Source organism: Diaphorina citri, unplaced genomic scaffold (assembly GCF_000475195.1).
Source record: "Diaphorina citri unplaced genomic scaffold, Diaci psyllid genome assembly version 1.1 scaffold2520, whole genome shotgun sequence".
Lineage (NCBI taxonomy): Eukaryota > Metazoa > Arthropoda > Insecta > Hemiptera > Psyllidae > Diaphorina > Diaphorina citri.
The window spans coordinates 18,345-45,942 of NW_007379941.1; the positions used below are offsets into that span (position 1 = coordinate 18,345).

The following is a 27,598-nucleotide window of genomic DNA, read 5'->3' on the forward strand; positions in this document are numbered from 1 at the left end:
TTACGAAATTTGGACCATATGTTAAGCTATACTTGCTTATTATGCCTGCGAAATTCCGAAGTTCTAGCTTTTAAGGAAATAACAAGTATTGAAATCCATTATAGGTGTTAGCAAGTTCAACAGTGATTTTATGCGGATCTTCAGTGGCAATATCTTCCAATTTTTTATAGCCTAATCTTGACTTGGCTTCATACTTGGGTCTACTTCCTTGAATTTCATTAAATGGACCATTGTTAAATTGTTGTCTGTTTGTTTCATTCCCATCATTTCGGTGTTTTTTATTTGGGAAGTCCCTTCCATGATTCTCATATCTGCCAATTTTTTATAGCCTAATCTTGACTTGGCTTCATACTTGGGTCTACTTCCTTGAATTTCATTAAATGGACCATTGTTAAATTGTTGTTTGTTTGTTTCATTCTCATCATTTCGATGTTTTTTATTTGGGAAGTCCCTTCCATGATTCTCATATCTGTCAATTTTATTTCTAGCATGAAGTTGGTTTACTAATAACTGATCAGCATTGTCTCTGTTTGAATTGAAACTCTGACGTGGTTTTGATGAATCATTTGGAAAGTTTGTTTGTGGCCGTGAAGTCTCACATCCAGATTGGGATCTAGGTAGATTATGTCGATGATTATTATTATCATATTGTTGATTGTATGTTGTTCGCGATTTTGGGGCATCATTTCGATGATTAAGTTTGTTTGTGGCCGTGAAGTCTCACATCCAGATTGGGATCTAGGTTGATTATTTCGATGATGATTATTATTATCATATTGTTGATTGTATGTTGTTCGCGATTTTGGGGCATCATTTCGATGATTTTGATATTGATTATTAGTCCGCGATCTTGGAGGGCCATTTTGACGATCATCATACTGATTATTGAATTGGGATTTTTGAGAATCATTCCGATAGGTCGAATGAGATCTTGGGATCTTGGAGGGCCATTTTGACGATCATCATACTGATTATTGAATTGGGATTTTTGAGAATCATTCCGATAGGTCGAATGAGATCTTGATGCATCATTGCGATTGTTAGATTTGTGTTTTGGTACATTACTTTTACAGTGTGGTGTTCTTGATCGAGGTATATGGTCATTGGAGGATCTTCTGTTAGCTTTTGAGTCATTTGAATAACCTTTAGGTCCACTCACATTTGAATTGTCTGATTTAGAGTAGGATGGATTCTGATTTTCTCTCTTCACTGAGGAGGATGAGGCAGAAGAATTTACTTGTAAGTCTTCTAATGCAGCAAACACTGCACTTGAGAGATCTGACATCTTGGAGATTTCTCACGTACCTGTCATTGCAAATAATATAGAAACAAGGTGAAAATGTGAAATTACTGACCATTATTCATTTAACGTGTTAAATAAGAACAAGGAACAAGGTGCAAAATAACCTATAGGCTATAGGCAATAAAAGTGATCATAAGGTTTAACTACCAGAACCTTATTATTAGAAAATGTTATGTACATGGGAAATTGTGAAAGTACATGTACATGTTAAAAATTACATGTATTTATTTGTAGCTTCTGAGTACATGCAAGGAGTCAATTCAAACTATCTTACATGAACTATAGTTAAAATTAGTTGTTTAAAAATTTGCGAACGATGTGACATGTTTGAAGGATGACACTCTTTTGGATCTTGAGTCTTGCAGTTTTGTTCACTTCAAGTCTCTCAAGATTTTCTTTAAAACATTTTGATGTTACGCCTTCACTCGAAATGACAATCGGAATGATAGTGATGTTGGTCAGTTTCCATGTTCTTTTCATTATTATTATTATTATTATTATTATTATTATTATTATTATTAATTGCGACCTAGGTTTAAGATACCTACTATTACCTAACCTAACCTAACCTATACCTAAGTAGGTACCTACCTCTATCTATTTCGGTAGATAGATACCTACCTAGTGGGGTCAGAGGTTATCAGTTTTCTGTAAATTTTAAATTTCCAACATGGAAGCTTGAAAAAAAAAAAAGATCTCTAGGTACCTTACCTACCTACCTAGAAGGAATATCAATGCGACTAATCTTAATCACAGGGAGATGATGGAAGGTATACAGGCTTCCGCGATAATCAACACTACCTACCTAGGTACCTACTAACTATAAATCCAAGGTGATTTAGATACAGGTTGTATCTATAATTCCAGATGTAAGTTGTTTAGGTAATTTAATTATTTTAGGTATTTATTAGGTGTGGTATAGTGTTTTATACTGTCAGCAGAGAATTAAAATAGTTTAGAACTAATATGCAACGATGCCGCGATGGGTATGTCATATTTTATACTGTCAGCAGAGAATTAAAATAGTTTAGAACTAATATGCAACGATGCCGCGATGGGTATGTCATATCTATACCTAACTGTAACAAAATACTGTAGCTTTTACTAAATGGGATTAAATAGTGTTGGAACCCCGATCGAGTGACTGGGTACCGGAACTCTATTGCAGGAAGTTCGCCACTTTAGTATAGCATACCAACACCCTAATGGTGGATTTCACCAACCTTCTTTCCAGCCTCAAACAGCCCGTTAGCTTAACAGCCCTGTTAAGCCAATACAAATTAAACTTAACTAGCTGTTAGCTTAACAGGAGTTCTAATGACTGAATAAATATTGGTGAAATCCAACATAATAAGAAATAACCCAACAATTTATAGATATGTCATATCTATACCTAACTGTAAAAAAATACTGTAGCTTTTACTAAATGGGAATAGTGTTGGAACCCCGATCGAGTGACTGGGTACCGAAACTCTATTGCAGGAAGTTCGCCACTTTAGTATAGGATACCAACATTACCAACACCCTAATGGTGGATTTCACCAACCTTCTTTCCAGCCTCAAACAGCCCATGATTTAACATGGGGAACACACTTTGAGGCCAGTAAAACTTTTCCTGTGTTTATTATTTCAGATTTAATTTCTTCGAAACAAAACTCAGGCACAATATAATATCTCAGGGGCAAAGCCCTGGGAGGGCGCAGTTGGACTGTAAACAAGGGAGCGCGACCGCATGCACACTTCGCAAAGCCTCGGGAGCACGCAGCACGACCAAACACAAGGGAGCACAAAGCACGACCGTATGCACAATACCGCGAAGCTCCCGGGAGCACGCAGCTTGATCATATACAAGGGAGCGCGAAGCGCAACCACATGCATTAGAAAAAAGGAGTGAGATCCCCCAGAAAAACACAAATGTGAAAAAAGGCCATGTTCCTATCCAAAAATGTCGTCCTATAATAGTGGTGAGATAAGAAAATTAATCCAAGTCTGCATTCCCAGTTTTTTGTGTCTGCTGAAAATGCTGAATCTCAATTCCTTCAGTAAGAAAATTAGGCCAAGTCTGCATTCCCAGTTTTTTGTGTCTGCTGAAAATGCTGAATCTCAATTCCTTCAACCTTCTCTCAATTTCAACTTGGCTATGTTTTTCGGGTATACCTAAAAAACTGATTAGTAATTATCCTTAGTGGATTTCAATAGGTATCTCATTATACAAATCTAGTTAGGTACCTTGAAAGATTACACATTTGCCATATAACCACTCAGTCATGGGTTCTGTTACCACACTGGACAAACTTTACCCCAAGTCAATGAGGTTTGCTGACAGTGGCAGGCTGCAATCCTGTCCTTCTTTGCTTTGATTTTGGGACAAAGAAGGCTTTGTGTTTAGTTTCCTACCAAACCTCTCAAAAGAAAAAGAAAACCTAGTGTTTGGGCTTCATTAAAGAGCTGAAGATGTACCTACATTTTGCCCTGTCACCTCTAACTCAACATCTTTGACACTTGGCCACCTCAGATGTTCATCCAATTGAACAGCCTTTGAGATGTACATTTTGCCCTGTCACCTCTAACTCAACATCTTTGTCACTTGGCCACCTCAGATGTTCATCCAATTGAACAGCCTTTGTATAAACCTAAACCAATCTACAATGACACAAACTCTTGCTTGGTTTTCGGGCGTTTTTCCAAGTGGGTGATGGACTAAGAAAAGGATTTCATACATACCTACCAGCTTCCGGCACTCCGTTTATTACGTCTTGAATGTCTTGCTACTGCTGGAATCAGCAAAAATTAAACTCGAGAACACATTCATGATTTTTAAGTTTAGGTACACTCTTAGAGTAAAAAATAATCAGGGATGCGCACTCCGTTTATTACGTCTTGAATGTCTTGCTACTGCTGGAATCAGCAAAAATTAAACTCGAGAACACATTCATGATTTTTAAGTTTCGGTACACTCTTAAGAGTAAAAAATAATCAGGGATGTTCGAAGTTGGGCTTTTAGAAATTCCCTACTCCTAATAAATGTCTTGAACTTCTTGGAAAAATGGAAAATTACCAACTGTCCGGCGAAACGAAAGAACAAAAGAATGATAAATGAAAATGAATGAAGATAAAAAAAAAATGGAGTTTGTTGAGTTGAAGTGATAAGAACTAGGAGGTTAGGAAAATGAATGAAGATAAAAAAAAAAAAAAAAATGGAGATTGTTGAGTTGGTGATAAGAACTAGGAGGCTAGAAATTAGTGAATACATCAAAGACTGTAGTTGAAGTGAAGCCATAATTTGAAGGTTTTTCACACGATGTCGATTTCAAGAAAAAGTGGAGCAAAGGCGCAAACGAAAAGTCAGTTTGTAGTGAATACATCAAAGACCGTAGTTGAAGTGAAGCCATAATTTGAAGGTTTTTCATACGATGTCGATTTCAAGAAAAAGTGGAGCAAAGGCGCAAAGTCAGTTTGGACTTTGGAAGGTAGAACGCCCAGGTCTAGGTACCTACCTATATTAAGAGCTAGGTCATGGAGATAATGGAGAGCGAAAAACTTATTGTGGAAATTCCCTGTTCTGCACGTTCTTGGAGCAGTGGCGGACAAGTCTGTTCCAGTAACCACCGTTACCGATAGTCATCCGTGTCTATGACTATTCAAGTAGAATAGTCAAAGAGTGGTGCGGTTATGGGTGTCCCGCTGCAGCTATACTAGACTTGCACGCCGGAGGTCCCGGTTCTTTGAATTTAAGAGTCGCGATTCACGATTCTTTTGAAATATTCGACTCTTTGAATCGACTCAGAGAATATTTACCCATCCCTACCCTAGTTTGACTTTGGAAGGTAGAACGCCCAGGTTTAGGTCTCTAGGTACCTACCTATATTAAGAGCTAGGTCATGGAGATAATGGAGAGCGAAAAACTTATTGTGGAAATTCCCTGTTCTGCACGTTCTTGGAGCAGTGGCGGGCAAGTCTGTTCCAGTAACCACCGTTACCGATAGTCATCCGTGTCTATGACTATTCGGGTGGAATAGTCAAAGAGTGGTGCGGTTATGGGTGTCCCGCTGCAGCTATACTAGACTTGCACGCCGGAGGTCCCGAGTTCGATTCCTGGACGGGTCGAATTTTTTTCGGCTCTATGCTGGTACTTCGGGGTGTACTCGGCCTCGTGAGGACAACTGAAGAGCTACTTTAATCGAGTAGCGACCAGTGGCGGCATTACCAGAATAAAAAGATGGATGATAAGTAGGTAAGTAGATATAGGTACTAGTTTTTTTTTTTTTTATATTTTTTATTATTACATAATGTATTATTATTCTAGAGCTTTGATGGAGGGAACCGTAACTGCTATTATGACTATTCGGGTGGAATAGTCAAAGAGTGGTGCGGTTATGGGTGTCCCGCTGCAGCTATACTAGACTTGCACGCCAGAGGTCCCGAGTTCGATTCCTGGACGGGTCGAATTTTTTTCGGCTCTATGCTGGTACTTCGGGGTGTACTAAGCCTCGTGAGGACAACTGAGGAGCTACCGGAGTAGCGGAGGAGGAGAGCTCGAGTAGCGACCAGTGGCGGCATTACCAGAATAAAAAGATGGATGATAAGTAGGTACATATAGGTAGGTACTAGTTTTTTTAATATTTTTTATTATTACATAATGTATTATTATTCTAGAGCTTTGATGGAGGGAACCGTAACTGCTATGGTCTTATCCCGAAGTACCTGTCATTGCAAATAATATAGAAACAAGGTGAAAATGTGAAATTACTGACCATTATTCATTTAACGTGTTAAATAAGAACAAGGAACAAGGTGCAAAATAACCTATAGGCTATAGGCAATAAAAGTGATCATAAGGTTTAACTATTTAACGTGTTAAATAAGAACAAGGTGCAAAATAACCTATAGGCTATAGGCAATAAAAGTGATCATAAGGTTTAACTACCAGAACCTGATTATTAGAAAATGTTATGTACATGGGAAATTGTGAAAGTACATGTACATGTTAAAAATTCAAACAAACCTACCCTTTGCCATACCTACCCTTAATTTGTGACGTCAAGCTTAGGCAGTCCCTTCTTAACCTTTAATGGAACCACTTGTCACTAAGCAGTCATTTACAAGCAGACTACTCAAAATTGTCCTCACAAGGCTGAATGCACCCTGAATCTATGTAAGTCTAGTAATTCTAATGTGATTCACTGAGTTTGACTTGGCCACAAAAGTTGCTCCTTTGTAAAATGTATCTGTTCAAAATAATTGCATCTTTTGATAGTATTGTGATTTCCTATGACATGCACCCTGAATCTATGTAAGTCTAGTAATTCTAATGTGATTCACTGAGTTCGACTTGGCCATAAAAGTTGCTCCTTTGTAAAATGTTTCTGTTCAAAATAATTGCATCTTTTGATAGTATTGTGATTTCCTATGACTTAAATCTATGCACCCTGAATCTATGTAAGTCTAGTAATTCTAATGTGATTCACTGAGTTCGACTTGGCCATAAAAGTTGCTCCTTTGTAAAATGTATCTGTTCAAAATAATTGCATCTTTTGATAGTATTGTGATTTCCTATGAATTAAATCTAAAACCACTTAAGTACAACCACACCTTAATGTATTGTATTGTTTAAAGTGAGACTTACAACAGCTAGATCTTTGCTTGAGTTTTCTCTGAAGTGATAGACTGTTCAGTCCATGAAGACTTGTGGCAATATTGTATCCTGTTTTGGGTTGTTTATCATCAGCTTGGCTTCATAGATAAGGCTGTTTAATGTATTGTATTGTTTAAAGTGAGACTTACAACAGCTAGATCTTTGCTTGAGTTTTCTCTGAAGTGATAGACTGTTCAGTCCATGTAGACTTGTGGCAATATTGTATCCTGTTTTGGGTTGTTTATCATCAGCTTGGCTTCATAGATAAGGCTGGGTGGCACACCTTGCACATCTGGGTACTCACATCTTGGGATATGTCCCTGATTATGAATAAGTCCAAACCACTTGTAGTTAACTGGTGTCAAAAGAAATTGAAGAGAAAGAAATAAGACCCATGGACTAGAGATGACCTCTAGACATACTTACTGATTAGCAGTTTTGAAATTATTGGAACCTAATAAAAATCAGTGTTTTTTGTACCTACAATTTATTGTTCTATTTAGGTAGGTACCTACTTTTTGTCATGTTTTATTGTATTGCAAGTGAAGGGGTGACCTCTAGACATACTTACTGATTAGCAGTTTTGAAATTATTGGAACCTAATAAAAATCAGTATTTTTTGTACCTACTATTGTTCTACTTAGGTAGGTACCTACTTTTTGTCATGTTTTATTGTATTGCAAGTGAAGGGACTTGTGCAAAATAGGTAGCCCTGGTTATTTCAAATCTAGGCGCATGACGCATGGTAGTGCGCCAGGCCAAGTTCCAGCCTTAGCTTGCCAGTGTGTAATGTGTATATTACACAAAACATTTCAAGCCATTTTTACCCCTATCATAACTCCATTAATTAGCTTGCCAATGTGTATATTACACAAAACATTTCAAGCCATTTTTACCCCTATCATAACTCCATTAATTACGAAATTTGGACCATAATATAGGTAGCCCTGGTTATTTCAAATCTAGGCGCACGGTAGTGCGCCAGGCCAAGTTCCGGCCTTAGCTTGCCAGTGTGTATATTACACGAAACATTTCAAGCCATTTTTACCCCTATCATAGCTCCATTAATTACGAAATTTGGACCATATGTTAAGTGAGCTATACTTGCTTATTATGCCTGCAAAATTCCGAAGTTCTAGCTTTTAAGGAAGGGGTAGAAAAGGGGCCTAGAAAATCACTTATTTTAAGACTGACTGACTCACTCATCAAAATTATGAAGCACTTCCCGATGTTGTAGAAACTTGAAATTTGGCAGAATGGTAGGTCTTGATGAGTAAGTAAAGTGTAAAATTTGAAATTGGGCAAAAGTTGCTCTGGGCTCCACCCACAGGCGGATTTAACATACTCATCAAAATTATGAAGCACTTCCTGATGTCGTAGAAACTTGAAATTTGGCAGGATGGTAGGTCTTGATGAGTAAGTAAAGGGAAATATCTGAAATTGGGCAAAAGTTGCACTGGGTTCCGCCCAGAGGCGGATTTAACACGGATTCACTCATCAAAATTATGAAGCACTTCCCGATGTTGTAGAAACTTGAAATTTGGCAGGATGGTAGGTCTTGATGAGTAAGTAAAGTGTAAAATCTGAAATTGGGCAAAAGTTGCTCTGGGCTCCGCCCACAGGCGGATTTAACACAGGGAACATACTTTGAGGCCAGCAAAACTTTTCCTGTGTTTATTATTTCAGATTTAATTTCTTCAAAACAAAACTCAGGCACGATATAATATCTCAGGGGTGAAGCCCCGGAGGGCGCAGTTGGACCGTAAACAAGGGAGCGCGACCGCATGCACACCCCACAAAGCCTTGGGAGCGCGCAGCGTGACCAAACACAAGGGAGCACAAAGCGCAACCATACGCACAATCCCACAAAGCTCCCGGGAGCGCACAGCTTGATCATATACAAGGGAGCACGAAGCGCAACCACATGCATTAGAAAAAACGAGTGAGATCCCCCAGAAAAACACAAATGTGAAAAAAGGCCATGTTCCTATCCAAAAATGTCGTCCTATAATGACTGTTATGTAAACGCACCTTGGTAATCACATCTAATTAGATACCTGGCATAGGTACCCCTTTACCTCTATGATAACAGGTATCTCTGTTAGTTACCTTTGTAGTTTGTACCCATCCCATATATCAGATACACATACCTACTTACATGAGTTTATTATTGGAAATTTTCCTTGACATCGTGATAGTAGGTATAAAGTTGGGTACGCGGTACGTACCTATGTATGTATATGACTATACTAGCTGAATTCCGTCGCTTCGCTCCGGAATCCTGCTAGTTCATCCCGAGGCATGGCCAAACTTGTGGAAAAGGCATGGCCGAACTTGTGGAAAATAATAAAAAATACGGTCGCGCTGCGCGCTCCCTATTAGCTGCATAGTTATCAAACTGAAAACTAAAAATCAGAAAATTAAGGCCAAGTCTGCATTCCCAGTTTTTTGTGTCTGCTGAAAATGCTGAATCTCAATTCCTTCAACCTTCTCTCAATTTCTACTTGGCTATGTTTTTCGGGTATACCTAAAAAACTGATTAGTAATTATTCTTAGTGGATTTCAATAGGTATCTCATTGTACAAATCTAGTTAGGTAGGTACCTTGAAAGATTACACATTTGCCTTATAACCACTCAGTGATGGGTTCTGTTACCACACTGGACAAACTTTACCCCAAGTCAATGAGGTTTGCTGACAGTGGCAGGCTGCAATTCTGTCCTTCTTTGCTTTGATTTTGGGACAAAGAAGGCTTTGTGTTTAGTTTCCTACCAAACCTCTCAAAAGAAAAAGAAAACCTAGTGTTTGGGCTTCATTAAAGAGCTGAAGATGTACCTACATTCCTTCGTCCAAAAAGGACTGCGTCCCGCTTTGGGCCAAAAAAATTATGGTCACCCTAGGTATACCTAAAAAACTGATTAGTAATTATCCTTACTAGTTAGGTACCTTGAAAGATTACACATTTGCCTTAAAACCACTCAGTCATGGGTTCTGTTACCACACTGGACAAATTTTACCCCAAGTCAATGAGGTTTGCTGACAGTGGCAGGCTGCAATCCTGTCCTTCTTTGCTTTGATTTTGGGACAAAGAAGGCTTTGTGTTTAGTTTCCTACCAAACCTCGAAAAAGAAAAAGAAATCCTAGTGTTTGGGCTTCATTAAAGAGCTGAAGATGTACCTACATTTTGCCCTGTCACCTCTAACTCAACATCTTTGTCACTTGGCCACCTCAGATGTTCATCCAATTGAACAGCCTTTGTATAGACCTAAACCAATCTACAATGACACAAACTCTTGCTTGGTTTTCAGGCGTTTTTCCAAGTGGGTGATGGACAAAGAAAAGGATTTCATACATAGGTACCTACCTACCAGCTTCCGGCACTCCGTTTATTACGTCTTGAATGTCTTGCTACTGCTGGAATCAGCAAAAATTAAACTCGAGAACACATTCATGATTTTTTAAGTTTAGGTACCTACACTCTGGTTTATTACGTCTTGAATGTCTTGCTACTGCTGGAATCAGCAAAAATTAAACTCGAGAACACATTCATGATTTTTTAAGTTTAGGTACACTCTTAGAGTAAAAAATAATCAGGGATGTTCGAAGTTGGGCTTTTAGAAATTCCCTACTCCTAATAAATCAATAAATGTCTTGAACTTCTTAGAAAAATGGAAAATTACCAACTTACCAACTGTCCGGCGAAACGAAAGAACAAAAGAATGATAAATGAAAATGAATGAAGATAAAAAAAAAATGGAGTTTGTTGAGTTGAAGTGATAAGAACTAGGAGGTTAGAAATTAGTGAATACATCAAAGACCGTAGTTGAAGTGAAGCCATAATTTGAAGGTTTTTCATACGATGTCGATTTCAAAAAAAAGTGGAGCAAAGGCGCAAACGAAAAGTCAGTAAGTCAGTTTGACTTTGGAAGGTAGAACGCCCAGGTCTAGGTACCTATATTAAGAGCTAGGTCATGGAGATAATGGAGAGCGAAAAACTTATTGTGGAAATTCCCTGTTCTGCACGTTCTTGGAGCAAAATTGGAAAAGGAGGACAGGATAGGATTAAGGAGAGGAAACCAGCCGTTCCAAGAAGTCCAGAACAAACCGTATCTGTAGGTTGTACCTACACATAAGATGTTTATCCCAGGCGGGTATCGAACCCGCGACCTAGCGCTTCTACCTTCTAAGCGACCTAGGCTGGCGACCAGAAAAGGGACAACTTCAACGCATTTCCAGTGTAAAAAGAAAGATTATTGAAATATGGAAATTGATTGCAAAGGAGGCACTTAGTAATGTTGTGATATCCACTAAAAAGTTAAAAAGTTGTGAAAAAGCTCTGCTTTACCGCAAAGAATTCGAGATTGGAATTTGAGATAACTTCAACACCGCGCCACGGTGTTGATTGACATCGATGAACTTCGGTTAGTCAGTGTGTCTACAGGTCTACACTATATTGTAGACACACCTTTACAGTTTACCCACCGCTCTGGTTAGATACTGATTTCAGCAAAAACTCTTCTGAGTAGGACAATAATGTGACGTCACATATCAGGATTGTGGCTACATGACCTTCATAATGAATATAAAGTGACCTTGTGACCTAGCTAGGCTGAATCAGGCTCGAATGAAGAAATTTATTTTACCTACTCGTCGTATCTACCCTGAAAACTATCTTTTTGTCAGCAGTCTAAATAGACTTTTGTGTCTTTTTTACTGCAGATAACTTTATACCTACCAACCTGACAAAGAAATCAAAAGCTGAAAACGAAATAATGAAATTGTTAAGCATATGACATTACTTATTACTTTTTTTTAACCACATATAGTTGTGTAATATGCGTATTTGAAGGTACCTAGATAGCTTTTCATATGAACCTATGCTACGTATTGCTACGTTTGAAAAGGTTCATATGAAATTGGGATTATAAAGGTTAAATTTTTGCCATTTCAAAAGTTTGCTCTTTGAAAACTGGATAAAGTGGAAGGTGGTTCGCTAAATGGAGGAGCTCTCCCTCTTACTCCTGTTTTCTAACGACAGTCCCTGATTTTGCCTTCGACTAAGGATTAAGTATGAGGGTTTCCCCCATCGCGCATCGCCCTATTCCCTATGACATAAGTATTTTTACTTTCTATTTTCATACTCGGATGATCGGTATTATCTACATGTTTGTGTTCACACCATACCACCTAAAGAATATTTTATTTTTAGCTACCAGTGCTTACTTTGTGGTGCAATGGGTATTCTTCAGTTGAAATAATAGAACTGATTACACCTCTTTAATAGGGCTGGGTCTACACTGTAATGTTGATAAAGTCAACATCACAGTTGATGCTGGCCAAACGGTCCATTGTACAGCGCATGGAAATCACAGACGCTTTCAAAACCCTGTATGGAAAGGTAAGCTTATAGCCCCGTAAAACCCTGTATCGAAGTATGGCGGCCATACACTCTAAATTTACTCAAATACCCTTAAATATTGACTTTAAATATTTATGAAGAAGCATGTGCAGTACCTGTCATTGCAAATAATATAGAAACAAGGTGAAAATGTGAAATTACTGACCATTATTCATTTAACGTGTTAAATAAGAACAAGGTGCAAAATAACCTATAGGCTATAGGCAATAAAAGTGATCATAAGGTTTAACTACCAGAACCTTATTATTAGAAAATGTTATGTACATGGGAAATTGTGAAAGTACATGTACATGTTAAAAATTCAAACAATCCTACCCTTTGCCATACCTACCCTTAATTTGTGACGTCAAGGGTGATCTTATCGCAAAAGATATAAAAGTATTATCATCGTCTTTCAAACTGTTCAAGTTAAAAATAAACAAAGTTGAGTGTAGTGAGTACCTAAATCCATCAATCGACTTGAGTTTATCAGTCTAGTTTAATATTTGCTATCAGCCGTCTTATCACTAATACGCCATGACTGCCAACTACCATCCAACCAAAGTAAGTCAAATTACATGATTGCATTCAGCTTTTATAGCAATGAATAAATGAACAATATTCTATGCTTCAAAGTAGGTGGGTACGTATAGGTACTTACCGAAGAGAGATAGAGATAGACGAAAGTAGAGGAGGAGAGAGAGAGAGGAGACGAGAGAAAGAGGAGGGTCGGAGAGAGCAGAGAAAATGAAAAAGAAAGAGGGAGAGGGGGAGAGAAAAAGAACATATTAGGAGGAACCTGGCTCAGTGGCGTAGTGGTCAAGACGCTCGCCTGGTAATCAGGAGGGCATTGGAAGGTAGAACGCCCAGGTCTAGGTACCTATATTAAGAGCTAGGTCATGGAGATAATGGAGAGCGAAAAACTTATTGTGGAAATTCTCTGTTCTGCACGTTCTTGGAGCAGTGGCGGACAAAAGTCTGTTCCAGTAACCACCGTTACCGATAGTCATCCGTGTCTATGACTATTCGGGTGGAATAGTCAAAGAGTGGTGCGGTTATGGGTGTCCCGCTGCAGCTATACTAGACTTGCACGCCGGAGGTCCCGAGTTCGATTCCTGGACGGGTCGAATTTTTTTCGGCTCTATGCTGGTACTTCGGGGTGTACTCGGCCTCGTGAGGACAACTGAAGAGCTACTTTAATCGAGTAGCGACCAGTGGCGGCATTACCAGAATAAAAAGATGGATGATAAGTAGGTACATATAGGTAGGTACTAGTTTTTTTAATATTTTTTATTATTACATAATGTATTATTATTCTAGAGCTTTGATGGAGGGAACCGTAACTGCTATGGTCTTATCCCGAAATCGAAGAGAGAAGGAAGACAAGATCGAAGAAAGCCAGCCGTTCCGAGAACGTACATTATCCGTTCAGGATAGAATCCTCCCCGGGCGGGAATCGAACCCGCAGCCTAGCTTTTACAAGGCACACGCGCTACCAACCAAGCTAACTTGGGCTGGCCCGATGGTATGAGCAGATAACATATGAGAATTAATAGGTATAGTAAAGGAGGCACTTAGTAATGTTGTGATACCTCTATTTACTAAAAGTTGTGAACAAAAGATCTGCTTTACTACCTACAAAGAATTCACGAGATGGTATAGTTTCAAGTAAATTGGGATCTAGATTCTAGGGGTCGAATTTTAAAACCGGATTACCTTTTAGGGGCGGTTAGGCTTAGAGTGTTCGGAGAGGTTTTAAGAATTTTTTTTAAAACTACTTTCAGTTCCTGTCTTAGTTAGTTGAAGATGGTCGAGCTAAAGGAGCTTTTTATTTTAGACTTTTTCAGTCGGGAAATAAGTTCATTATTTAATGAACGACGATTCTTCAGTAAGTTTATCTTTGTTTCACCTCCGAGCAGTTTGTCCGATTTTGCGTACATTTTGATCATTGGATTTTGGAGATGATCGGGACTATACTGATTTAGTGAATCACTAAGATTAGATAGTATTAGTAAAATGTTTTATTTAGTCTATCGAAGTAGGACACGTAGGTAGCATTTTAAAACTGTCTGTCAATGTCAAATCAAATTTGAATATGGTCGAGATAAAGGAGCTTTTTATTTTAGACTTTTTCAGTCGGGAAATGAGTTCATTATTTAATGAACGACGATTCTTCAGTAAGTTTGTCTTTGTTTTACCTCCGAGCAGTTTGTCCGATTTTGCGTACATTTTGATCATTGGATTTTGGAGATGATCGGGACTATACTGATTAAGTGAATCACAAGATTAGTATTAGTAAAATGTTTTATTTAGTCTATCGAAGTAGGACACGTAGGTAGTCCCTTTAGGTTATCAAATAAGAAATAAAAGGAAAGTTTGATCATTGGATTTTGGAGATGATATGATCGGGACTATACTGATTTAGTGAATCACTAAGATTAATATTAGTAAAATGTTTTATTTAGTCTATCGAAGTAGGACACGTAGGTAGTCCCTTTAGGTTATCAAATAAGAAATAAAAGGAAAGCTAAGAAATATGTAGATGAAAAGCTTTATCAAACCAATTGCACAGATAACTCCTTGATGATTCGCGAATACATAATTTTATTGTTGCCTTTTCATTATTTTTTTCTCAAGTCAAGCAACGGTGATCGTCTGGGATAACACATGCTGTCTATTTCGGGGTGCATTCACCCTCATGAGCACCAGTCCATAGATTATAGTCAATCCATTTAGAGGTGTACTTTCCTTTCTGAAAAGGAAACAATTTCCTATCTTCAGGATGGGGGATTTCCTAGCCTTTTCATTTCCTCGTTCACAGGATTTGATTCGAGAGCTAAAGAGTGAGCTGAGCGGTAACTTCGAGGATGCTGTGGTGGCCCTAATGACCCCCCTGCCTGATCTGTACGCTAAGGAACTGCACAAAGCCATCTCCGGCCTCGGCACAGACGAGAAGGCCCTGGTTGAAATCTTGACCACCCTCAGCAACTTTGGTATCCGCACGATAACCCAGGTTTACGAAACAGGTAAGGAATTTATTTACACCTATACTGCACCTACGGAGCTACTACAGTAGCAATGTTCAAATGATACCCAATCTCGGATCTGGCTGCTTTTGTACATACTTCATGCCAGAGCTTCGTGCATACCTCAAGCCAGAGATTCCGTTACAATTTCATGCTGAAATTTGTAGCAATTTTCCATTGACGTGACTTCTGAACAAGTACAGTTTTAAGTTAATACAGCTGAGAATATTCAGTCGGAATTTATTTAATGGAGGTTTAACGTCAGTACAGGGTCGTATTTACGGGGGCCTAGGTTCCTTAGGGCAAAACCACTGTCAGGTTTTGCCCTCGATTTGGCCGGGAAAAGGCGCACACGATTGCCTGGAAGGTAACCATCCGGATTTTATTCATGCGTAACATTGCTTAACTTCAGTGATAAACGTGGTATCGCCGCTGGCTTACAGGTCAATAAAAATGATTTTTAGTTCACTTGTCAAGCGATTATATTTTGCACGCTTTCTTATGCTGTGTCCACACGTAGTCGACGAGTCGACTGAAACCGTACAATGCCTCGACAACATAGATTCACCTCTTCAATCGACGCGGTCGAATATATCGAATATGTTTGGTCGAATATGTTTGAACACACCTGTCGAATATGTTTGAAAAATCGGACGGTCACCAGTCCAGAAACTAAACGTCTTTCAGTGATCTGATGTATTCAACGTGGTATCGCCGCTGGCTTACAGGTCAATGAAAATGATTTTTAGCTCACTTGTCAAGCGATTATATTTTGCACGCTTTCTTATGCTGTGTCCACACATAGTCGACGCCGTCAACTGAAACCATACAATGCCTCGACAACATAGATTACCTACCTACCTCTTCAATCGACGCGGTCGAATATGTTTGGTCGAATATGTTTGAACACACCTGTCGAATATGTTTGAAAAATCGGACGGTCACCAGTCCAGAAACTAAACGTCTACAACGTTGCTTTACCGTTATCTCGCAAACGATAACAGATTCGAACAGAGTATGGGAGTCGATGCTGACTTGCTGATGATGATGAATAGATGATGCACTTCGATTCCTGGGAAAATGAATTTGGCTCTGTGCCTAGATAGTTGCCACAGTAGAGTAAGTAGTTCGAACAGAGTATATGGGAGTTGATGCTGACTTGCTGATGATGATGATGAATAGATGATGCACTTCGATTCCTGGGAAAACGAATTTGGCTCTGTGCCTAGATAGTTGCCACAGTAGAGTAAGTAGTGATTCATTTATTGTTCTTGATTTGTTTTCCAGCATACAAGGCCAGCTTAGAGAAGGACATCAAGGGAGATACTTCAGGACATTTCAAGCGACTTCTCGTCTCACTCTCTCAGGTAAAATTTGTCTTGGAACGCATAATGTTCGTTCTTGGAACGATTTTGATAAGACCTTAGCAGTTACAGTTCCCTCTGTCAAACCTTTTGAAAAAAAGTCTCAGATATTGTTAACAATTCGACAAACAATACAGACATTGATCTCGCCCATTTAGTTGGATGTTCTAAATTGGGGGCAATCATTTTTAGTAAATTATTACGGGACCCCTGTATGTCCCAGTGGGGCTCCTAACTTAACTAGCCGCCCCCCCCGTACGATGCGGGTGTGCGATTTGCCAAAAGAAAGTTTTCTTGGAACGCATAATGTTCGTTCTTGGAACGATTTTGATAAGACCTTAGCAGTTCAAAAGGTTTGACAGTTCCCTCTGTCAAACCTTTTGAAAAAAAGTCTCAGATATTGTCAACAATTCGACAAACAATACAGAAATGATCTCGCCCCTTTTGTTGGATGTTCTAAAACAGGGGCAAACATTTTTAGTAAATTACGGGACCCCTGTATGTCCCTGTGGGGCTCCTAACTTAACTAGCCGCCCCCCCCCAACGATGCGGGTGTGCTATTTGCCAAAAGAAAGTTAAAATGAGACTGGCCCCGGAGGACATACAGTTATTCAAGTAGGTACCTACCTACCTACCAACACCAACTTATCTAGCTACCTACCTACCAACACCAACTTATCTAGCTACCCCTTTCGCTTGTTGGAAAAATGGGGATGGTGCGTCTTTTGCTGGATTTTTCAACAAACTTTTGAAACACTCTGTATATCGAGCTCTATGTTTGCGTTCTGATAAGACTGTGTAAATCGCGTCACAGCTTGGTGAGTTTTTGAATGAAATATGTTCTGAATCATCGTATAGAAGACTCATGCCAGAATGCCGGAGGCATTTTTTTTAATCTTTCAATAGAGTTCCTCTGTATGATTACAACAGAACCTTTGGTTTATATTAGGTGGCTTACACCGAGCACTGTGGGATTATAAAACATCTACAAACGATGTGTGAGAGTGAGAAAAGATGACTACTCATGTCATCCTCGAATGTAACTCTCTACTAAAATGGAAACTTACTGTGAGGAAAACACCTAACAAAAAACTAAGCCCGGATCTACGAGCTCAGCTTAACTCCGGACACAAAAAGCCCACTCTGAGGCTTCGGTGTAAGAACAAACATCCCTAAATGTCGGGTTGTAGTGTCGTGTCCTAGAGAACGTTGGCGATCATGACTCCTATTTCTTGTTTGTCTTGGACAGCTCTGAATAGTTGTTCTGAGGATTTCTCGAACCAGAATCTAATGTGATCATGAAGTAGGTAAATGTAAATCTTTGGTAGAACGACATGGAATTCAAATGACTATGCCAGTCTAGTTAGCTTAGTTGGTAGTGCGTCTGCCTTGTAAGCGCTAGGCCGCGAGTTCGATTCCCGCCCGGGGCGGATTTTATCCTGAGCGAATACAATAGGCCGTCCACTATACCTTTTATTATTAGTAATAATAAAGGAAGGACGGACTAATGAGACTGGCCCCGGAAGTCATACAGTTATTCAAGTAGGTACCTACCTACCAACACCAACTTATCTAGCTACCCCTTTCGCTTGTTGGAAAAATGGGGATGGTGCGTCTTTTGCTGGATTTTTCAACGAGGTTTCTCTCAATTGTTTCAGGCTAACAGAGACGAGAGTGTAGAGGTAGATCCACAGTTAGCCAGAGCTGATGCACAAGCCTTATTGGACGCAGGTAAGTTTCATCTAATGTCACCATGGATAGAAAAAAAGAGAGATGAGTGTTTCATCGCCGTTTTTATCTCATAGCAATAAACCAACTGCTACATTAGACTCGTCTGGTCTGTGTCGTAGCATGTCCATCCCCTAGTAATCCTAGTATGTCCCTCATCAGATGGGCGATAAGGGACACAATACTTCCCAATTAGGTGCTGGGTCAACACGAGAACACCAGAAATTAACCCGTTGAAATATTTGCAATCGAAAAACGAGTGCAAAATTTCATCGATGGTAGGATTCGAACCCGGGACCAATTGACGTACACACTTCCCGAGTCAGGATTTTCTAGAGGGATATTGGAGTCTGCGTCTGCATTGGTAATGTGTCAACACGAAAACACCAGAAAGTCGGGCATTGCCATATGGCAATGCTAAGCGTTAAGGGGTTAACTTGAAGCTTTATTTCCCTCTATTCCCAGGTGTGAAGAAATGGGGCACAGACGAGTCAACATTCAACTCCATTCTGGTGACTCGGTCCTATCAACAGCTAACAATCTGTCCCAATTCGTAACAATCTGTCCCAATTCGTAACAATCTGTCCCGATTCAGAACTTTCTGTCCCGATTCAGAACTTTCTGTCCCGATTCGAAACTTCCGAATAATTTGCACGAGAGTGTACCAGTTCATATTTGTTTGAAGGTTTCTACCTATTAGTCTGAGAGCTAGCACTTCAAATCCATATTTGGGAAGTTCCTCTCTCCTCTTTAGAGGATAGAGTTTAGGTTGCTCTAACCGAGTCAAGATAATAAAATAGTACTTAGATGTTTTTTTGTTTCTTCAAGGTCTTATCGTTGCGAAAGCGAAGACAGAAGGAAGACAGGAAAGCAGCTCCGCGAACGAACCTTAGGTATATGGTTTAGGATAAATCCCGCCCGGGCGGGAATCGATCCCGCGACCTAAGTGATAGGTCGCGGATTTAATAAACTACAACAATAACAATAAATAGATGGGTCTTCAATAAACACTCCTACTTTTTTTTACGAAAAAAGGGTGTGGCCCATCATAAAAATGATGCTCTGTAAACAGTAAAAACAACAAATCTATTGATTCACAAAAGTTGCGTGAGAGTGAACAAAGCCGTATATGACGGATCAATATGAGAGAGATGAGTATTTCATCGCCGTTTTTATCTCATAGCAATAAAACAACTGCTACATTAGACTCGTCTGGTCTGTGTCGTAGCATGTCCATCCCGTAGTATGTCCCTCATCAGATGGGCGATAAGAGACACAATACTTCCCATTTAGGTGCTGGGTCATTAGGTGCTGTGTCAACACGAGAACACCAGAAAGTAACCCGTTGAAATATTTGCAATCGAAAAACGAGTGCAAATTTTCATCGATGGTAGGATTCGAGCTTTAGGTGCTGGGTCAACACGAGAACACCAGAAATTAACCCGTTGAAATATTTGCAATCGAAAAACGAGTGCAAATTTTCATCGATGGTAGGATTCGAACCCGGGACCAATTGACGTACACACTTCCCGATTCAGAATTTTCTAGAGGGATATTGGAGTCTGCGTCTGCATTGGTAATGTGTCAACACGAGAACACCAGAAAGTCGGGTATTGCCATAATATGGACGTACACACTTCCCGATTCAGGATTTTCTAGAGGGATATTGGAGTCTGCGTCTGCATTGGTAATGTGTCAACACGAGAACACCAGAAAGTCGGGTATTGCCATATGGCAATGCTAAGCGTTAAGGGGTTAATTTGGAGCTCTATTTCCCTCTATTCCCAGGTGTGAAGAAATGGGGCACAGACGAGTCAACATTCAACTCCATTCTGGTGACTCGGTCCTATCAACAGCTAATTGCGACCTAGGTATAAGATATCTACTATATTACCTAACCTAACCTATACCTAACCTAAGGTAACCTAACCTATACCTAAGTAGGTACCTACCTCTGTCTATTTCGGTAGATAGGTACCTACCTAGTGGGGTCAGAGGTTATCCAGTTTTCTGTAAATTTTAAATTTCCAACATTGAAAAAAAAAAGATCTCTAGGTACCTTACCTACCTACCTAGAAGGAATATCAATGCGACTAATCCTAATCACCAGAGATGATGGAAGGTACAGGCTCCAGCGATAATCAACACTACCTACCTAGGTACCTACTATCTATAAATCCAAGGTGATTTAGATACAGGTTGTATCTATAATTCCAGATGTAAGTTGTTTAGGTAATTTAATTATTTTAGGTATTTATTAGGTGTGGTATAGTGTTTTATACTGTCAGCAGAGCATTAAAATAGTTTAGAACTAATATGCAACGATGCCGCGATGGGTAAGTCATACCTATACCTAACTGTAAAAAAATACTGTAGCTTTTACTAAATGGGAATAGTGTTGGAACCCCGATCGAGTGACTGGGTACCGGAACTCTATCTTTCCATAGAGTTCCTCTGTATGATTACAACAGAACCTTTGGTTAGGTTAGGTTAGGTGGCTTACACCGAGCATTGTGGGATTATAAAACATCTACAAACGATGTGTGAGAATGAGAAAAGATGACTACTCATGTCATCCTCGAATGTAACTCTCTACTAAAATGGAAACTTACTGTAGGGAAAACGCCTAACAAAAAACTACGCCCGGATCTACGAGCTCAGCTTAACTCCCGACACAAAAAGCCCACACTGAGGCTTCGGTGTAAGAACAAACATCCCTAAATGTCGGGTTGTAGTGTCGTGTCCTAGAAAACGTTGGCGATCAAGACTCCTATTTCTTGTTTGTCTTGGGCAGCTCTGAATAGTTGTTCTGAGGATTTCTCGAACCAGAATCTATAATATGAACATGAAGTAGGTAAATCTTTGGTAGAACGACATGGAATTCAAATGACTATTATTTATTACAGGTGAAGAAGGGTGAAGATCTCTTCACAATGAGTGTATGTCACATAATAAAGTACGTGGGCATATGTATCTAGGTACTTACTTTACTCACCTACCTAGTGCCTAATCAAATAACCAATAACCTACCTCAGTGGTTCTCAAACTGTGCTCCACGAAGAGCTTTCAGGTGCTCCGCTAAGAGCTTCGAGGTACTCCGCATAGTTTCATTTTTCTTACCGCATTAAAAAAAAAAAAAAAAAAAAAAAAAAAAAAAACCAAAAATATGTTTAACTGTAAAAAAATACTGTAGCTTTTACTAAATGGGAATAGTGTTGGAACCCCGATCGAGTGACTGGGTACCGGAACTCTATTGCAGGAAGTTTGCCACTTTAGTATAGCATACCAACACCCTAAGTCCGGCGAAGTAATCAAATAAGAAATTACCCAACAATATCTACAGTTCGTCCACCCTAAGTCTCCTAAAATTTGTGAAGCCCTATCACTAATTTTTTTCTCAGTGTATACCTACTAACTGTTGTTAATCTCCATCATCTGAAAGTTCCACGCCAAAATCCTTTGATCTCTCCTACTTCAATCTGTGTCCACACATAGTCAACGCCCGTCGATCGATGTCGAGTGAAATCGTCCACACTGCCTCGATAACATAGATGCACTTCGTCAACCAACCGACGGCCGAGGACTATGTGTGGACACAGCTTTATATGGGACCCAGTCGATGTCGATCGACTTCGGTCGACTGTTATGTAAACGCACCTTGGTAATCACATCTAATTAGATACCTGGCATAGGTACCCCTTTACCTCTATGATAAACTACTTCAATCTGTGTCCAGACATAGTCAACGACCGTCGATCGATGTCGAGTGAAATCGTCCACACTGCCTCGATAACATAGATGCACTTCGTCAACCGACCGACAGCCGAGGACTATGTGTGGACACAGCTTTATATGGGACCCAGTCAATGTCGATCGACTTCAGTCGACTGTTATGTAAACGCACCTTGGTAATCACATCTAATTAGATACCTGGCATAGGTACCCCTTTACCTCTATGATAACACGTATCTGATGCGGGTTCAACCCCTGTCAGAGGGATGTAATTTTGGCCGCAATATTAATTGAGACTTTAACGACAATACCATCTACCAGGTCTTGCCAAAATTTTGGGCAGCCTGTCAGTAAATTTTATTGTTGGGTTCGCTCTATCAGTAGGTAGGTACTAGAGTAAACAGACTTTGACGGACTCTTTAGTCCTATTCCAACTGTTGGGTGGGTTTAGTCCAACAACCCTGTAATAAGGATTATTACTATTTTCGGTCCTCCCCTTTATATTTCAATTATAAACAAAATTATATCAATTAAACTGTTATTATAATGGAACAACTGGACATCGTGATAGTAGGTATAAAGTTGGGTACGTGGTACGTACCTATGTATGTATATGACTATATTTACCTATATACATATTATGTACATAGACGTAGTGGACTCTCATCTGAGCTGTATCTAAACAAAATCATTATCATTCATGTTTCCATGCGTAGGATTGCCTTAGTTCTTGTCCAAACGTAAATAAAAACACTACAATCTCTGGCAAATCTCACGGACAAAATAATCTGACATGAGCCAATGCCAACCACTTTGGAAAAATTGCCTCTTTGGCTCATCGGACCAGAAATAGGTTTTTATTTCCAATAGGTTAAGTAGAAGGAACTGTAACAATGGAAGGTTTCAAGTCCCAATATCGAAAATTGGAAAAAGGAGGACAGGATAGGATTAAGGAGAGGAAACCAGCCGTTCCAAGAAGTCCAGAACAAACCGTATCTGTAGGTTGTACGAGAAGGAGGCACTTAGTAATGTTGTGATATCTACTAAAAAGTTGTGAAAAAGCTCTGCTTTACCACAAAGAATTTGAGATTGGATAACTTCAACGCCGCGCCACGATATTGATTGACATCGATGAACTTCGCTGACAGTCTAAATAAAGCACTACTTATACTCCCCTGTTTCTGATTTCAGCAATGCACCCCCACCGTGTTTCCGGCCCCCAATTTTAACGCCAAGGCCGACGCTGAGGCACTGCGGGCCGCCATGAAAGGTTTGGGAACCGATGAGAAGGCCATTATCGACATCTTGGCCAAACGGTCCATTGTACAGCGCATGGAAATCACAGACGCTTTCAAAACCCTGTATGGAAAGGTAAGCTTAAAGCCCTATAAAACCCTGTATCGAAAGGTCGCATATTGGACGCATAGACGTGCGATTTTGAGTAACGCGTAATCGGCTGCAAAACCAAATCTATGAAAATGATACAGGATTACAGGGTCTATAAAGGGTCTCTAATCTCTATCGTTTCCATAAGTTTGGTTTCTGTATCGAAAGGTAAGCTTGAGGCCCGTTGCATATTGGACGCATAGACGTGCGATTTTGAGTAACGCGTAATTGGCTGCAAAACCAAATCTATGAAAATGATACAGGATTACAGGGTCTATAAAGGGTCTCTAATCTCTATCGTTTCCATAAGTTTGGTTTATCAGCCGACTACGCGCTACTCAAAGTCCCGCGTATACGCATGCAGTTCGATTCCTGGCAGCGGTTAACTTTTTTTCGGGCCTTTGTTTGGAATCGTTGCACTCAGCCTTGTGAGGTAAAAATGGAGTGACAACAGGAGCCGCACCCAAAACCGCTAGACTCAAATCCAGTGATGTAAAATGCAAATACATAGAATTTGCTCAGAAGAGTTAGGTTAGGTAATTAAAATTTGCTCTCAATAGAATATTTTTTTTTCCCCAATAGGTTAAGTAGAAGGAACTGTAACAAAATGGAAGGTTTCAAGTCCCAGTATCGAAAATTGGAAAAGGAGGACAGGATAGGATTAAGGAGAGGAAACCAGTCGTTCCAAGAAGTCCAGAACAAACCGTATCTGTAGGTTGTACCTAACACATAAGATAATGTTTATCCCGGGCGGGTATCGAACCTGCGACCTAGCGCTTCTACCTTCTAAGCGACCTAGGCTGGCGACCAGAAAAGGCATCATTTTGGCACCCACCCACTTTTTTTATAATAATAATAACTTGTGGGTGATTAGGTAAACAAACAGCATGAATAGGTATATTCTTTGCTTCTTGCAGAAGAATATGAATAGCATAACGGCATAGGAGTTCATCGTACCTCTTATTTGACAATTTTTGAAATTTAAAATTATTTTTTAAAACTGTCTGTCAATGTCAAATCAAATTTGAAGATGGTCGAGCTAAAGGAGCTTTTTATTTTAGACTTTTTCAGTCGGGAAATAAGTTCATTATTTAATGAACGAAGATTCTTCAGAAAGTTTATCTTTATTTCACCTCCGAGCAGTTTGTCCGATTTTGCGTACATTTTGATCATTGGATTTTGGAGATGATCGGGACTATACTGATTTAGTGAATCAAAGATCACTGAAATATGGAAATTGATTGCAAAGGAGGCACTTAGTAATGTTGTGATATCTACTAAAAAGTAGTGAAAAAGCTCTGCTTTACCACAAAGAATTTGAGATTGGATAACTTCAACGCCGCGCCACGATATTGATTGACATCGATGAACTTCGGTTAGCCAGTGTGTCTATAGGTCTACACTCTATTGTAGACACACCTTTACAGTTTACCCATCGCTCTGGTTAGATACTGATTTCAGCAAAAACTCTTCTGAGTAGGACAATAATGTGACGTCACATATCAGGATTGTGGTTACATGACCTTCATAATGAATATAAAGTGACCTTGTGACCTAGCTAGGCTGAATCAGGCTCGAATGAAGAAATTTTGATAGGATTTTATTTTACCTACTCGTCGTATCTGCCCTGAAAACTATCTTTTTTGTCAGCAGTCTAAATAGACTTTTGTGTCTTTTTTACTGCAGATAACTTTACACCTACCAACCTAACAAAGAAATCAAAAGCTGCATATCAGGATTGTGGTTACATGACCTTCATAATGAATATAAAGTGACCTTGTGACCTAGCTAGGCTGAATCAGGCTCGAATGAAGAAATTTTGATAGGATTTTATTTTACCTACTCGTCGTATCTGCCCTGAAAACTATCTTTTTGTCAGCAGTCTAAATAGACTTTTGTGTCTTTTTTACTGCAGATAACTTTACACCTACCAACCTAACAAAGAAATCAAAAGCTGAAAACGAAATAATGAAATTGTTAATTACTTTTTTTTTAACCACGTATAAATGTGTAATATGCGTACTTGAAGGTACCTAGATAGCTTTTCATATGAACCTATGTGATTTGGCGATTATGTTCGCGGATTTGGCGATTATGTTCGCGGGATAGAATCCTCCCCGGGCGGGAATCGAACCCGCAGCCTAGCTTTTACAAGGCACACGCGCTACCAACCAAGCTAACTTGGGCTGGCCCGATGGTATGAGCAGATAACATATGAGAATTAATAGGTATAGTAAAGGAGGCACTTAGTAATGTTGTGATACCTCTATTTACTAAAAGTTGTGAACAAAAGATCTGCTTTACTACCTACAAAGAATTCACGAGATGGTATAGTTTCAAGTAAATTGGGATCTAGATTCTAGGGGTCGAATTTTAAAACCGGATTACCTTTTAGGGGCGGTTAGGCTTAGAGTGTTCGGAGAGGTTTTAAGAATTTTTTTTAAAACGCAGACGCGCTACCAACCAAGCTAACTAGGCTGGCCCGATGGTATGAGCAGATAACATATGAGAATTAATATAGTAAAGGAGGCACTTAGTAATGTTGTGATACCTATTTACTAAAAGTTGTGAAAAAAAGATCTGCTTTACTACAAAGAATTCACGAGATGGTATAGTTTCAAGTAAATTGGGATCTAGATAGACAAAACTTTCAAAGAGTTTATTTTTAGCCTCATGCCGCGATGACGTAGTGTCCATTCTGTATATTACAGACGCGCTACCAACCAAGCTAACTAGGCTGGCCCGATGGTATAAGCAGATAACATATTATGAGAATTAATAGTAAAGGAGGCACTTAGTAATGTTAAATGTTTTATGAAAAAAAGATCTGCTTTACTATATAGGTAGTTCAAAGTAAATTGGGATCTAGATAGACAAAACTTTCAAAGAGTTTATTTTTAGCCTCATGCCGCGATGACGTAGTGTCCATTCTGTATATTTTCTCCTAGAAGCTAATCCTGACCAGGATTAAATGATAATCCGAGTTTAAAATTCGGCCCTAGATAGACAAAACTTTCAAAGAGTTTATTTTTAGCCTCATGCCGCGATGACGTAGTGTCCATTCTGTATATTTGATGATATCATTACACAGACCTCGGTATTTGTCGTGACGTAAAGTTTTGGCGTGGCCTCAAAACAATATTCCTCTCTGAGTAGAGACTGTAGAGAAGTTTATGCTGAGTCCCAAGATACGAGGCACAGTGGCCATTCACAGTATTCATAACATTCAGTCTTGAAGTGTTTTCTGTTCTCGGAACGTCGTTTGTGTCTCGTCAATTCATCGCACCTAATTCTCTACTCTGGCCATTCACAGTATTCAGTATTCATAACATTCAGTCTTGAAGTGTTTTCTGTTCTCGGAACGTCGTTTGTGTCTCGTCAATTCATCGCACCTAATTCTCTACTGATTGCAATAAATCCGCCGTATCCTTTCGCAGTTTTGTCGATGAATTGTTAAATATTCAGTCTTGAAGTGTTCTCTGTTCTCGGAACGTCGTTAGTGTCTCGTCAATTCATCGCACCTAATTCTCTACTGATTGCAATAAATCCGCCGTATCCTTTCGCAGTTTTGTCGATGAATTGTTAAACTAAAACTCCTCCCCTGAGAGTAAAATATTTAACCAAAGTTCAGTAATTATCTACTCGAGGTTTTGAAGGTTTTTCTGAACACTTCATGGGAATAACAACTAGTCTTCCTTCGCCTTAGGCCGGAACTGATCCGACCTATTTGGGAAGTTCCTCTTTCCTCTTTATTTAGAGGATAGAGTTTAGGTTGCTCTAACCGAGTCAAGATAATAAAATAGTACTTAGATGTTTTTTGTTTCTTCAAGGTCTTATCGTCGCGAAAGCGAAGACAGAAGGAAGACAGGAAAGCAGCTCCGCGAACTAACCTTATAGGATTCGCGAAAGCGAAGACAGAAGGAAGACAGGAAAGCAGCTCCGCGAACTAACCTTATAGGATTTAGGATAAATCCCGCCCGGGCGGGAATCGATCCCGCGACCTAAGTGATAGGTCGCGGATTTAATA

At 39.5% G+C, this 27,598-nt stretch overlaps 3 protein-coding genes across 3 annotated transcripts in view; 1 reads left to right on the forward strand and 2 right to left on the reverse strand.

Moving 5' to 3' along the window:
- Window positions 1-4,163, reverse strand: part of LOC103519071 (NFX1-type zinc finger-containing protein 1) — a gene marked incomplete at its 3' end in the record, with an annotated part of 15,758 nt that extends 11,595 nt beyond the window's left edge. Inside the window, 1 exon segment of the mRNA XM_008484153.2 lies at window positions 4,028-4,163.
- Window positions 1-7,054, reverse strand: part of LOC103519074 (NFX1-type zinc finger-containing protein 1-like) — a 25,324-nt gene extending 18,270 nt beyond the window's left edge. The window contains exons 1-5 of the mRNA XM_008484154.3: window positions 6,930-7,054; window positions 939-1,305; window positions 826-849; window positions 330-697; window positions 94-171 (exon numbers count right to left, since the gene is read on the reverse strand). Of these exons, the coding sequence (XP_008482376.2) occupies window positions 94-171; window positions 330-697; window positions 826-849; window positions 939-1,285 (817 nt within the window). The 5' untranslated portion in view covers window positions 1,286-1,305; window positions 6,930-7,054. The remainder of the gene's footprint in view (window positions 1-93; window positions 172-329; window positions 698-825; window positions 850-938; window positions 1,306-6,929) is intronic.
- A 5,185-nt stretch (window positions 7,055-12,239) lies between these two features.
- Window positions 12,240-27,598, forward strand: part of LOC103519073 (annexin B9-like) — a 30,039-nt gene continuing 14,680 nt past the window's right edge. The window contains exons 1-5 of the mRNA XM_026830686.1: window positions 12,240-12,335; window positions 15,157-15,361; window positions 16,649-16,728; window positions 18,384-18,456; window positions 20,242-20,313. Of these exons, the coding sequence (XP_026686487.1) occupies window positions 12,240-12,335; window positions 15,157-15,361; window positions 16,649-16,728; window positions 18,384-18,456; window positions 20,242-20,313 (526 nt within the window). The remainder of the gene's footprint in view (window positions 12,336-15,156; window positions 15,362-16,648; window positions 16,729-18,383; window positions 18,457-20,241; window positions 20,314-27,598) is intronic.